The sequence below is a fragment of the Sminthopsis crassicaudata genome, chromosome 2, assembly GCF_048593235.1.
Source record: "Sminthopsis crassicaudata isolate SCR6 chromosome 2, ASM4859323v1, whole genome shotgun sequence".
Classification (NCBI taxonomy): domain Eukaryota; kingdom Metazoa; phylum Chordata; class Mammalia; order Dasyuromorphia; family Dasyuridae; genus Sminthopsis; species Sminthopsis crassicaudata.
In genome coordinates this window covers 510,105,993-510,119,965 of record NC_133618.1, presented here as the reverse complement: position 1 = coordinate 510,119,965, position 13,973 = coordinate 510,105,993, and the positions used below count along the sequence as shown (strand labels likewise).

General features: G+C 40.9%; 1 protein-coding gene across 4 annotated transcripts in view; it reads left to right on the top strand.

The window, feature by feature from the left end:
* Nucleotides 1-13,973, top strand: part of KCNT1 (potassium sodium-activated channel subfamily T member 1) — a 220,413-nt gene that overhangs the window by 164,106 nt on the left and 42,334 nt on the right. For all 4 annotated transcript variants that reach the window (XM_074294123.1, XM_074294122.1, XM_074294124.1 and 1 more), the window contains 7 exons: nucleotides 630-794; nucleotides 1,274-1,410; nucleotides 4,134-4,197; nucleotides 4,418-4,526; nucleotides 6,725-6,833; nucleotides 7,302-7,451; nucleotides 9,820-10,058. In XM_074294123.1, coding sequence (XP_074150224.1) covers nucleotides 630-794; nucleotides 1,274-1,410; nucleotides 4,134-4,197; nucleotides 4,418-4,526; nucleotides 6,725-6,833; nucleotides 7,302-7,451; nucleotides 9,820-10,058 — 973 coding nt within the window. The remainder of the gene's footprint in view (nucleotides 1-629; nucleotides 795-1,273; nucleotides 1,411-4,133; nucleotides 4,198-4,417; nucleotides 4,527-6,724; nucleotides 6,834-7,301; nucleotides 7,452-9,819; nucleotides 10,059-13,973) is intronic.

Here is a 13,973-nt window from a genome sequence, read left to right as displayed (position 1 = left end):
GGAACTCAGGCATGAGATGGGAAGAGAAGTGTCAGGTCAGAGAAACAACTGGTATGGATGGAAGACAAAATCCATGAAAATGGATAACATAAAGTAAGTTAGGAAAGACTGGAGGGAGCCAAAGAAAGAGGCCTTAATGGTCTGAATGGGAAGTTTATAATAGGAAACCACTGACAGTTTTTAAGCAGACTAGTGACCTATGTCTTAAAAATATTAACTTGGCTACTATGTGGAGTATGGATTGGAGAGGGGAGAGCCTGCAAGCAAAAAAGACCAATTAGAAGATTGTTGCAGTAATCCAGTTATAAAACAATAAGGACTTCAATTAGGACAGTGATTATATAAGTGAAAAAAAAACTAGATTTGATAATTGTAGAAGTAAGGGTAATACCAAATTCAGTTCAACAAGCAATTATGTGGTATTTACTGTACACCACACACTGTTCTTGGCAATGAGGATAAAAAAATTTTTAAAGTCCATTCTTTCCCACAAAATACTTTCTTTTTTGTTCTCTATCTACTAAATTCTGTCACTCTCCAAGGCCCAATCCAAGTTCCAACCTCCCCTAAAGCCTTGTTCATAAAGCATTTATTCCTTCTGGCACTCAGACCACTTCATTTCCTTGTAGTTTGAGGAGCTTGTTTACCTTTGGATGGAGCGACAAAAGTCTGGGGGTAATTACAGCCGCCACAGAGCCCAGACAGAGAAACATGTCGTCCTTTGCGTCAGCTCTCTCAAGATTGACCTCCTCATGGATTTCCTGAATGAGTTCTATGCTCACCCTCGCCTTCAGGTAATGCCGGGCCTTGGGCAGGGTCTTTTCTGTGTCCAGGGCTAGAGACAGCATTCATTTTACTCTAGGAGGCTGGAAGACACCATCCCAGGGTCTCACAGGCTCAGGATGAGAACACATCTGCTCTCTCTCCTGCCTCTCTCCAAGTCTATAAGATCGTAAGACTCCATGACTTCTGTTAGAACCTCCTCTTCTGTAATCACTCGGTGAAAGCAATTCCATGATTCTCCCTCTTACTTCACCTCAGGAGGAGGAATGATATGAGAGTCAAGTGCCTGAACTTAGATGAGTCCCCTAGCCCTGTGGCCCTAGTTTTTTCAACTTTTAAAATGAGGGGTTAGGGGCTCCATTCCAGTATTAAGTTAATGATGCTAAAATCATGCTTTTTCAAAAGCTCTCTAAGACTATGAAGTCTTGCTCTTGTTTACATCTTGCTCCCTATGCATGAATGAGGGACACAGATGGATTTCCTATTTCAGGACTATTATGTGGTGATCCTTTGCCCGACGGAAATGGATATCCAGGTGCGCCGGGTTCTGCAGATCCCTCTGTGGTCTCAGAGGGTGATTTATCTCCAGGGCTCAGCTCTAAAGGATCAAGATCTCATGAGAGCCAAGTGAGTATAGAAGCAGGTCAATGGAAAGAAGGGGAGTTTCTTGGAGTGGGGGACAAGTAGACATTTGCTTCCTCCTACCTTCCAAAATTATCATTATTGCCAAGAAAAAGAGAAAAAGCCTATACTTAAATGAGTTTAATTTAGGACTTTTTTTAACTATTGAAGGCCAAATACAATTAACTTTTGATGATCTATGCTAGCTAAAGGGAATAACAGTATAGATAATCCCAAAGATATCTTTTTTTTTTTTCCGTTGTATTTTGGAAGCATTTTTTTCTTTCTAATGATGAAAATGTATTAAAAAAATAATATAAATTCCTTAGTCACTAACAAGAAGGCTGAGGAATATGACCTGCTGGGGGGCTAGAAAGAAGCCAAAAGAAACCCAAAAATTCCCTATAATAAGTCCACAATAGGTAATCTATAATTGATTTTCTCTTCTAGTCTTTGGCATTTCCTAGGTACACACAAAGGTCTTAATTTACTATACATAAGTACCCTTTCCCATACAGGCTCTATTGGACACCAAAAATGCATTGTTAGTCATGACCATGATTGCTCTCATTGTAATTCCAGTCTCTGCAAGGCACATTTGTCATAAGAGGATCCTTCTTTAGAAGAAGTGAATAATTCATAAATGAAATCTGCTGTAGCCAACTGAGTGAGATACATAAAGTAGACTGAGAAAAATTAAATATAAACAGACTGTATTTCTGGCTTCTGTTGAGAATTTAATGGGTGGATCAATCAGTGAGAACTACATCAGTAGTTTTCTTTTGGGGGGTCAGCCACAGATTGCAAACTGTCCATGGCTACCCACTGAACTTGGACCTCAGCCATAGTAACCTCCTAATTATAACCACAGACTGGCCCCCTAATTCTAGTGACAGACTAATCTGTGACTAATCTAGAGTCATAGACTAAGCCAGACCTCATTCAACTATCTCACAAATGTTTTAATCACCAGGTGAACTGGATGAGAATGCAAACAATTCCATGTACCTACTTACCGTCATGAAGACAACCAGGTGGCCCAGTGGATAGTGCTGGGCCTAGAGCCCAGAACTCATCCTTATGAATCCAAATCTGGCTTCAGACACTTAGGAGCTATGTGATCCTGGGCAAGTCACTTAAAACTGTCTGTTTCAGCTTCCTCATCTGTTACATGAGTTAGAGAAGAAAATGACAAACTACTCTAGGATCTTTTCCAAAAAAAAAACCAAAAAGGGGGTGACCCAAAGTGTTGGAAATGACTAAACAACAGTTCCCCCTCCCAAAGAACTTAGTGGTATGGGTTAGTACCATTGTCCTTGAATTCAAACAATTCATTCTCTAGGTTACTAGGATAAGTCTAAAATATTTTCTAGGCCCCTTACAAAGGCAAAAACCCCTAGAAAGGAAAACTGTGGAGTTTTTTAACTATTAGTAGACTTGACTCAGGTGCTAGTTCTTTGGATTTTATATTTTCTGCCATGTGAAATAAAGCCTGACTATATTTTATGTGTTCTTAGTTTAGATGCCTGAATAAGGGCAAAGGGATTCTTTCTCTCTTTTTATCTCTACAAAAACCAAAACATAAGCTAAATATTTTCAGAGGAAATCCTAGCTAGAGCAAAATGAGTCACACTGGGATTATTGAATTGTTGCAAGATAGGTGGAAATTGTCTGAATGCAGGATTGTTGAAAATTCCCTAATACTGTACCAGTTCCATGCAAATCCAGAGATTTGGTTCTGGGCCACAAATTACATATATTGGCTGGAATTAAGGCAATAAAAACATGGGGAAGTAGGAAAAAAAAGATGTTTTGCATTTGTAACATACTTGAGCGATTACCTTGAAATGAAATGGAGGCTCAGAAAAAGGTCCCCCCTACTTCTGACTAATGTAATTGTTCTTGAAGGAGAGAAAGTCAGCATATTATAAATTCATGCTCTTAGTTAGCATAGCCAACAGGCATGAGGCTGGCAATTAGCAGTTCTAAAATTAATTATTTTTGTCAAGATTTTCATCTCACCTCTCTGAGAAGTCTTCCCTTCCTATTCCTCACTTAGATAAGATCATTTAGCCTACCCCAGTATTTCATTCTTCCCACATTGCAACAGAATGGCTGTCTTGACACATTTCTAATTCAACCCTGTAAATCCTGAAGGCTGTGCAGTGCAATGCAAAGAGAGTCATGGATTTGGGAATCATGGGTTTTTGGAATGGAAAATGATTCTGGGAATATTATAGAGAAGAGTCCTTTCAGTATGGGCTGGATTAGATGAGGTCCCTCCCTTCCTGAAAGACTCTGAGATTCTGTGATTCTGTAGATCTATTTCTGCCATTAATTAATTGCATGGCTTTAGGCAAGTTACCCCTTTCTAGACCTTAATTTCCCCCCACAAAATGAGGAAGTTGGACTAAATGATATCTAAGGCCTTTTGTAGCCAGACATGCTACATTCTGAATTTGCTGTAGCTCACAGGCAGCTTTCTTCTATCTGTAATGTGCTTACCATCTAATACAACACATTCTATTTTGTCTCATTTTATTATTGTTCTACATGTATGAACTCCATTTCTCAACCAGGCTATTAGCCTCTTGAAGGAAGGTAGTAAGTCTTCTCCTTGTTATCCCACTGACCCATTAGAGGCTGCATATAAGATAGCTGCTCAGGGGACATCTGCTGGCTTGAGGTGCCATGGATTGAAAGCTAATAGATGATTCATTTTTCTTCAGGATGGACAATGGGGAGGCTTGCTTCATCCTTAGCAGTAGGAATGAAGTGGACCGAACAGCAGCGGTAAGTACCCCCTTTCCATGATGGCATTCACAAAGCCTCCTGGAGGGCAGGGCTGCACTGGCTGGGCTGAGCTGGGCTAGGCTGGGCTGGGCTGGGCTGGGCTGGGCTGGGCTGGGCTGAATGCATGGGGCTGGGCTAGGCTGTATGGACTGGATGGGCTGGTTGGTCCTCTAGGAGAGGACACCGGTAATGGAAAGCTAAACAGCATCCTCTCCCCTAGGACCACCAGACCATCCTGAGAGCCTGGGCAGTGAAGGATTTTGCTCCCAATTGCCCTCTCTATGTTCAGATTTTGAAGCCAGAGAATAAGTTTCATGTCAAATTTGCTGGTAAGTTTCGGTTTCTAGTTGAAAGATTGAATATTTCAGTTAAATATTCATTAAACATCTGTGCTAGGCATTTGATAAACATTGGAGAACAGATAAAATGCCCTCAAGAAGTTCACCGTCTAATAGTGGAGACAAAATGCAAACGGTTATGTACCAATAAGCTTCATACAGGATGTATGTGTCACTATGTACGTCCTAGACCATTAGTGTTAAGAAGGAGGTGCCATCAGCCACATGGCTGTCTAGTGCCATGGCAATGGAGAAAATCTGAGTTAGGATTCAGAGAGCCAGAGCTCTAGCCCTCTCTTCCCCAGGAACTTTCCATGTGATCTAGTTAAATCACTTCTCTCTGGGCCTTAGTTTACTTCTCTATAAAGCTAGGACTACAACACCTTGATTCTTCTTATCTTATCTGAAAGAACTGTTAATTAGTTCTGCTAATATATCCTCCAAGAACCCAGGAAACCTCCATGCCATAAATGTTGATGATGAAGATGATGATAGTAATGATGATAGCATTTAGATGCCCCATCAGTAAAATAGGGTTAAAGTACTTGCACTCCCTCTCATCCATGGCTGCTGTGAGTAAAGCACTTTGTACCCCATGAAAGTACTCTAGAAATGATAGCTTTGATTGTGTTAGGGTCTCTACACAGTGTTAGACTTGGGGCTCCATGCCCTGCAATTACCAGTTATGAGACAGTATTTAATATAGATATTTTGGTCCTTTGGTGACTGGCATTTTGGGGAACAGAACAAAGATTAAATACTTAATTATAGGTATACAAATCTATATATTTAGTCAAGTGCACATTACTAAGAGATCCCAAGTCAGATGGCAGAGAGATAACAGAGTTAGCTAATGGTTGTCATCTTAGATTGCTAGAGTCATACAACTAAAGCATCCTGAAATTACAGAGCATAAAACATCAAGGCTGGAAGGGCTATTAGATGTTAGCATGCTGGGGCTAAAAAGGACTTTAGAGATTATCTAGTCCCAGATACCTTACTTTATAGCTAGGAAAACTTGGATTTAGAGAGGAAGGTTTTTGTTTTTGTTTTTAGTTTTGTTTGTTTGTGGTTTTTTTTGGGGGGGCAGTATCACATCCTTTAATAATTCCAACTGAAAATGCTTTGTTGAGGAAGCATTCACATTACTTGTCTTCCCCATCGTGCAGGATATTCATGAAGGTCTGTCTCTACCTTCTTCTGCTCTCCTTCACTTCATCCACTATATAATTTGTCTAAGAGAATCATAGAATTCCATTGAATGTATAAGGACCATAGAGATTGAATAGTTCAAACTCCCTATTTTGCAGGTAAGGAAAATAAGGAACAAAGCTTAAGTGACATGTCCATGATCACATGGCTCACTAATGAACTTACAGTCTTATTAAAGAGATTAAACACATTCCCACCAGACTTGAGAATGCTTTAGAGCTGCTGAAAGCCTTGACCCTGAAAATAAAAAGCCAGAACCTGTTCTTCCATTGATTCCCAAACATGCCCTGGCCTCTCAGAAGAAAAATCAACTTAACGGATAGGGTACTGGACTTGGCTTGAGGAAAACCTAGATTCAAATCTCATCTCACCCATTTAATAGTTGTGATCCTTTATAAGTCATTTAACTTCTCAGTTCTTTGTCTGCAAAATTAGAATTGGATTCAATGGCCTCTGAGTTTATTTCTAGCTATAAGCCATTTCCAGAGAGTCTCCCCCCATTAGGAAAATAGTCCATTCAAAAATGACTATATCCAGTCATCACTACTCTAAGGGAAGATTTGGCTCATTTAATATTTGGTTCTCTTTACCAGAGGAAAAAAATTGAATTTGAGGTGTGGAGGGATAGTAAGAGAAACAAATACTATAAGAAAGAAGGTATAATGGAAGAATAATATGGTATATTATGGTATATGGTATATTCTGGAATATGTACATCTTTTTTCCCTGGAAATATGTCAGTTAGATAACCATTTGTCTAACATATTGTAGATATAGCCATCTGTGGACTCTAGAGAGATATAGCTAGATAGCAGTCCTTCCAAGAAGGGTTTGTTGCAGTGGGTGGAACAGTGGACAAGAATACCTATAAGAACTTGGCTTGCTCTGAAAATCTGAAATTCAATGTGTGGATGAGAAGTCACTCCCAGTGGTGGAGCAAGGCTTTTTCTGCTGACCATTTCCCCTCTTTGACACAGACCACGTGGTATGTGAAGAAGAGTGTAAATATGCCATGCTGGCCTTAAATTGCATCTGCCCAGCCACCTCCACCCTCATCACCCTGCTGGTCCACACATCCCGGGGACAGTGAGTATCCAGGTTTGCCTCCAGCTCAACTTTAATCAAGGATTTTTCTGCAAGAAGGGTGTTTGCAGGGCTATTCCCAAAGACTGTAACTTTCATCAAAAGGACTGGAGCTAATGCCAAGAGCACCGTGGGTGTTTCTGGTCAGTTATCTGAGGTTTGGGGGACTGGCGGATGAGACCTCTTCAATCTGTCTCGGTAGATAGAATGATCTTCCAATGGTGGAAATGAGGCAATGAGACTAGAGAGATCTTTGCAAATATGTAGGCTTTGCCAGTGCCCTTCAAGTCATGCCATTGATGAGAAAGATCATCCCTAGAGGTGTGGGTTTCTGCTAAGGTAGAATGTACCTCTATTCCTACCTCCCATCTATTGTGGGCTTTATATGTCCCTCCCCCTTGCACCTCCCTCCAGTCCCAAGCACTTTGGGCGGCTTTAATGGACAGGCCTGGTCTCTGGCTTTGTCCCTAGGGAAGGTCAGGATTCACCGGAGCAGTGGCAGCGGATGTACGGCCGATGCTCAGGGAATGAAGTTTATCATATCCGAATGGGAGACAGCAAGTTCTTCATGGAGTACGAAGGCAAGAGCTTCACCTATGCAGCCTTCCACGCCCACAAAAAGTGAGAGGAGAGGCAGGGTCCCCTGGGGGTTGGGGGGTAAGTAAGGGAATAAATGGAAGTAGCCACCACCTCTATGGGGTTGAAGAAGGGGGCAGTGTTTGAAAGGAGTTTCATGGGTGTGTGTGTGTGTGTGTTTGTGTGTGTGTGTGTGTGTGTGTGTGTGTGTGTGTGTGTGTGTGTGTGTGTATTAGGAGGAGGAAGGGTATCTTTTTTTTTTATATATATATATATTTTATAATATTATCCCTTGTATTCATTTTTCCAAATTACCTCCCCTCCCTCTATTCCCCCCCCCCCGACGACAGGCAATCCCATACATTTTACATGTGTTACAATATAGTCTAGGTACAATACATGTGTGCGAATATCATTTTCTTGTTGCACAATAAACATTAGAATCCGAAGGTACATGCAACCTGGGCAGACAGATATTATTGCTATCAATTTACATTCACTTCCCAGTGTTTCTTCTCTGGGTGTAGCTACCTCTGTCCATCATTGATCAACTGGAAGTGAGTTGGATCTTCTTTATGTTGAAGATTTCCACTTCCATCAGAATACATCCTCATACAGTATTGTGGTTGAAGTGTACAGTGATCTTCTGGTTCTGCTCATTTCACTCAGCATCAGTTGATTTAAGTCTCTCCAGGCCTCTCTGTATTCCTCCTGCTGGTCATTTCTTACAGAGCAATAATATTCCATAACCTTCATATACCACAATTTACCCAACCATTCTCCAACTGATGGACATCCATTCAATTTCCAGTTTCTAGCTACAACAAAAAGAGCTGCCACAAACATTTTGGCACATACAGGTCCCTTTCCGCTCTTTAGTATTTCTTTGGGATATAATCCCAGTAGTAGCGCTGCTGGGTCAAAGGGTATGCACAGTTTGATAACTTTTTGGGCATAATTCCAGATTGCTCTCCAGAATGGCTGGATTCTTTCACAACTCCACCAGCAATGCATCAGTGTCCCAGTTTTCCCACAGCCCCTCCAACATTCATCGTTATTTGTTCCTGTCATCTTAGCCAATCTGACAGGTGTGTAATGGTATCTCAGAGTGGTCTTAATTTGCATTTCTCTGATCAGTAGTGATTTGGAACACTATTTCATGTGAGTGGATATAGTTTCAATTTCTTCCTCTGAGAATTGTCTGTTCATATCCTTTGACCATTTATCAATTGGAGAATGGTTCGGTTTCTTATAAATTATGGTCAGTTCTCTATATATTTTGGAAATGAGACCTTTGTCAGAACCTTTGTTTTTAAAAATATTTTCCCAATTTGTTACTTCCCTTCTAATCTTGTTTGCATTAGTATTATTTGTACAGAAACTTTTTAGTTTGATGTAATCAAAATCTTCTATTTTGTGATCAATAATGATCTCTAGTTCTCCTCTGGTCATAAATTCCTGGAGGAAGGTTATCTAAGGAAGGGTATCTACCTTCTCCTCTCCCTCATTCTTGCTTTTTTTCTTATTCATTCTCTCCACTTTCCCTGCTTCTGGAACAGTGCTGAAAAGTGGGGAAGGGGAGGGGGAGCAAAGTCCAGCCCATGGAATCATCCGGTCACAGATGAAAAAAAATTTGGTCATGTAGTCCAATGATTTTGCTTTATAAGTGAGGAAACAGAGGCTTGTCCAAGAACAAACAGATAGCAGCAGAGCCAGGAATAAAACACAGGTCCCTGACACCAAATATAATGTGCTGAGGTTTTGTTTTTTTCCCAAGATTATATGTTGGATCTTAGAATCTTAGAATGTCAGAAATGGAAGGCACTTAAAGGGCCTTCTTTTCCAACCTAATTTTCCCAGAAGCAAACTGAAGTCCAGAGAAAGAAAATGGCTTTACCCAAAGTCATACAGAGCCAAAATCAGAAATTTGACCTCCTGACCACTGGCCCAAGTTTTCTGTGCTCTATGTGATATCTTCCCAAGCCCCAGTAAACTTCTACTATCAGGGGAAGAGCCTTCAGTGTATAGTCTGGGTACCCAAGACTGAATCCCAGTACTGATATTTATAAACCTTAAATCATTCTGAGGATGCTCTTCTTGCTTTTGTCATTATCATTGCTTTGCCATTATTTCTCTTATTACCTGGAAAATTCAGTCCTTAAACCTTGACTAGAAAAATCATCAGTGACTCAAGGGCATGTAGCTTAAAGAAAAGAACTGTTTTCCTTTAAATGAGACTCTCAGAAAGCAAGAAAAGCTCCCTGGGGTTTTTTGTTTATCCCTCCATTAGGAGAGTGAGAGTGTGAGAGAGCGGGTTTTCTGGTTCCATTCTGAGCCCTGCGGCAGGGAACAGGAAGCAAGCACCCCCTTTATGAGTCTGGTCTTGACTGTCTTGCTATTGTGTCTGCCCTAGATATGGTGTGTGCCTAATCGGGCTGAAGCGGGAGGAAAATAAAAGCATCTTGCTGAACCCGGGCCCACGGCACATCATGGCTGCCTCGGACACCTGCTTCTACATCAACATCACCAAGGAGGAGAACTCAGCCTTCATCTTCAAGCAGGAAGAGAAGCAGAAGAAGCAGGGCTTCTCGGGGAGAGGGCTCTATGACGGGCCCTCCCGGCTGCCGGTCCACAGCATCATTGCTTCCATGGGTGAGGGGGCCCGCCTCTCGCAGAAGGGCAGAACTGACCCCATGTTAGGCAAAGTGGGAGGTTGCCCACAGGAGGCGAGCCCCTGAGCAGTGAGCTCCCAAATTGCTCTTCCCCCCAGTCTTCCAGTGTCTAAAACTTCACCAACAAGGATTGATTCCTTTGGCTTGAGTCATAGACAGTTTCTTGTTAAAATGCAAAAGAAGTTTCTTGTTTAAAAATGTTAAAATCTCACAAACTGACTTCGACTAATGAAGGCCATTCTTACAGCTTATTGCAATGGAAAAAAGTCTATACTTGGAGTCAGAGATTTTAGCTCTACTATTTATTAGCCTGGGCAAGTCCCTTCACTTCCTGTTTCATCATTTATAAAAGTGACAACAATTATTGTACTACTTAACATCCAAAGTTGCTATGAGGAATACACTAGATAGGAGTTATTGTTATCATTAATGAGCTGTTAACAGTCACTGGCATGAATGAGGAAAAAAGATTTTTTCTATCTAAGTGCAGCTTTATTTAAGAAGAAACCCATAATACGTAACTTTTAATAGATAAATGAAGGGCAGGAGGGAGACATTGGAGCAGGAGATCTTGCTGAAGAGAGCAGACAATAGTCCAAAAGCCTGAACCGGTAGACTACAGGTTCTTGGAGAGAAAGAAGAGAGATAAAGTAAAATGAAAGTATATCAAAAACATAATTAATCAATTTTACACTTTTACAGAGAGTTGAACAAGCTGAATTCAATTTCAGTTTCTTCTCATGTCTTTATTTCCATGAGTCCCCAGGTGCCATCCAGTTCCCCAAAGAGAGGAACAACTGCTTTCCTTCTACTAATTCCTAGACCTCCACTCCCACATAGCTACAGGTACCTGGCCACCATGATAAGGACAGATAAACAAAGAAGGACAATTATTGTGATCTCAAGATCTAGGAAAGATCATGCAAGGACAGAGGAATTAGATAAAGTTTGCTGAGATGCAAATTAGAAGAGGGCAAAATGAACATTTAAGAACAGTAAAGGCACTGAAGTGATTGGAAATTGGGAGAATTGGTTCTAGGACTGGCTTGACCAGTCACATCATGTGAGTTTGAATAAGTAACTTCCTTAGTTTCAGTTTTCTCATCTTAAAAGAAGGTAAGATACTTGCACCCAAGGTCTTCTCTAAGGACCTCTAAAGTTTCTCTAAGCTTAGAGTTTTAGGAGTCTTTAATCAGAGAAGTCTCATTCTCCAAATTCTAATTTCCAGAACTGGAGCAAGTATGAAGGCTTGAACATTGGAACTAGATGTTGAAGATCACATTCTGTTCTACTTCAATCTATAAAGAGAAAAAACTTAGAGGGATTTTCTCATGGTTTTAAGTATTAAAAGGCTCCAAATGAGTTTAGTTAAATCCTGGCACTGCAGCAAAGTTAAGGCAGGATTAAGAATGTCCCTGATCATGCTGTGGTAGCCTCTGTCCTGGCCAGCAGAGGTTCAATATTAGGCTCACTATTGATTTTGTCTAATGGAAGAACACTGGACTTGGAGTGTGGAAACTTCAAGACTGGCCCTGACACTTCAGAGATGTGGAAACACAGGAAAGTCACTTCTTGTTTCTCTAAGCCTCAATTTTCTCATCTTTAAAATGGGAGTGATAGTAACATTTTCTGTAGTTGCTCTTCAGAGCTATTATGAATTAAGTGCCTTAGTGACTTTAAATTACTATGAATGTTCACTACTGGTGTCATTTTTGCTCTGGAATTTTCTATGGGAAATTTATTCTGTTCTATGGGAATTTATTCTGAGAGGCTATACCAACCTGGAAAGACTTCATATAGGGATCTAATGATAAGAATTATGTAATGATAAGAAAGTGGCTGTCATCTAAGGCTTTGCCTGGTTAAGTTTAGATCACACTGGTCACATAATGATGAGGTTTCTAAAGTCCTTCTAAGCAGGAGTAAAGTCACAATCTGATCTGCATCATGGAGGAGGAGGGGGATGTTACTACTACTAATGATAATTATAGCTAACATTTATATAGTCCTCTAGAGTTTGATTCTCCCAATGTGAGAAGTGCTATTTTTATCCCCATCTTACAAATGAGCCACGTGAAGCTGACAGAGACTGCATGACTTTATTCAGTGTTAGTACTTACTTAGTACTGTTACTTGAAGCAAGAGTCAAACCTCTCTTTCTGACTTGGGGTAGACAGTGTCTGAATCAACCCAGGTGGACTGCATTGACTTCCTGTAAGCAATCAGCCATCTCAGTTCAGGGAGCCAGTCAGAGAATATCATAGCCTTTGAAGCATGATGTGGCCCACCACAAGAAGTATAGAGTAAATCTCTTTAAAGTCATGAAGTTGCATCTCTAGGAGAAAAAAGAACTGAGTGGATGGAAAGTGCACTCATGCTCCAGAGAGCAGTTGCTATGAGGAATTATTCTTACTTCTAGTGTCAGGATTTTGGAGTGGTTTATACATTGATGTTTAGATCTTAATAGTTCTTCACCTGTAGCCATAGCAATCATTCCATGCATAGCATGAACAATGTCGAAGCTGCCTGGAGAGTTTGGCTTTGACAATAAGTAAATCTATAAATATGTGAAGTGGAGTCTGTTCAAAAGAGAAAAAAATCATCAATAATTTTTAGTGAGGAAAAAATGGAGGGACTTAGATTGAGTTTGTTTTGTTTATTGTCAACTTTAAACCAAATGGTTCTTTGCATTCATCAAAATAGAATCATAAAATGTGAGAACTTAAAGGACCCTAGAGATCGTCCCATATTTGCACCTATGTACATGAGTGCACACACACACACACACACCATGTGAAAAAGAAACTGGGACTTGGAGGAGAAACTACTTCCCTTTATCACAAAGTTCTTAAGTAATAGAGCAGGGAACACCATCAGCACCAATGAGGAGAATACCAGCCAATTCTTGCCCTTCCATGGCAATGGTGAAGGGCTAAAGATTACTGAATGCTATTAAATCATACAGTAGATGGAATGCCTCCTGGTCCAAATCTAGGTCCATGCTTGGTATCTTACCACATCATTCCCTCCAGCACTTTATGTGCTTGTCAATATGGCCTGGAGCCATCAGACCATGGAACAGAAGCAGGAGGGAAGCAGCTGCCCATGTTCTACCCAAATTAGGTGCACATTATATAATCCCATCAGGGAGCTTCCTAAATTGACTTCCAAGAAATAGAAGTGTGTCAGACAGAGAGTGACAGACTCTTCCATGACAATGCTGGCCAGAAGCAACAACCAGCTGCTTTCTGAACTGAATGGACACAGCCTGAAGACTGACTGCCGAGAAGCTGGCTCTCAGGCTAGTTGAATAGAGTACAAATCATTCTTTGGATAAAGTGATACCACCCCAGGACCTGTGGTATCTCCCCTCCTTCCATGCTAGGGGGGCTAAGCAAGAACTTAGAGAGGTAGCAGGTGGTGTTTCCACCAGCAGACTAAAGACCTGAGGATTGTAGAAAGTCCACAATGGTGCCTTTCCTGCCAGCAGCGAGGCAACAGCATGTGACTTGTAGTTCTTCCCTTCTATACCCATCTCTTCTATCCCAGGACGCCAATTCTCAAACTACAAGACTTAGAGCTAGAAAGGAATTCAATTCATTTAGGGGCATCGTTCATGATTGCAGACACTGAGGCTCACCCAGAAAGGTTATGTTTATTGTCACCTGATCTCACCGTCATAAACAGATTGGGAAGAGAGGAATTGCCAGAATGTAAGTGACTCTGGATCTATAACCCCAAGGGAAAATTCTGGCTGGAGAATAAGATAAATTCATTGTTGCCAGTAGGTAATGAGAAAAGGCTGAGAGGAGTCTACAGGTTGAAGGAAAGAAAAGATAACACTATAGATTTAATAATGAACCATATTCTCCCCCCTTTATATCTCACCATATAC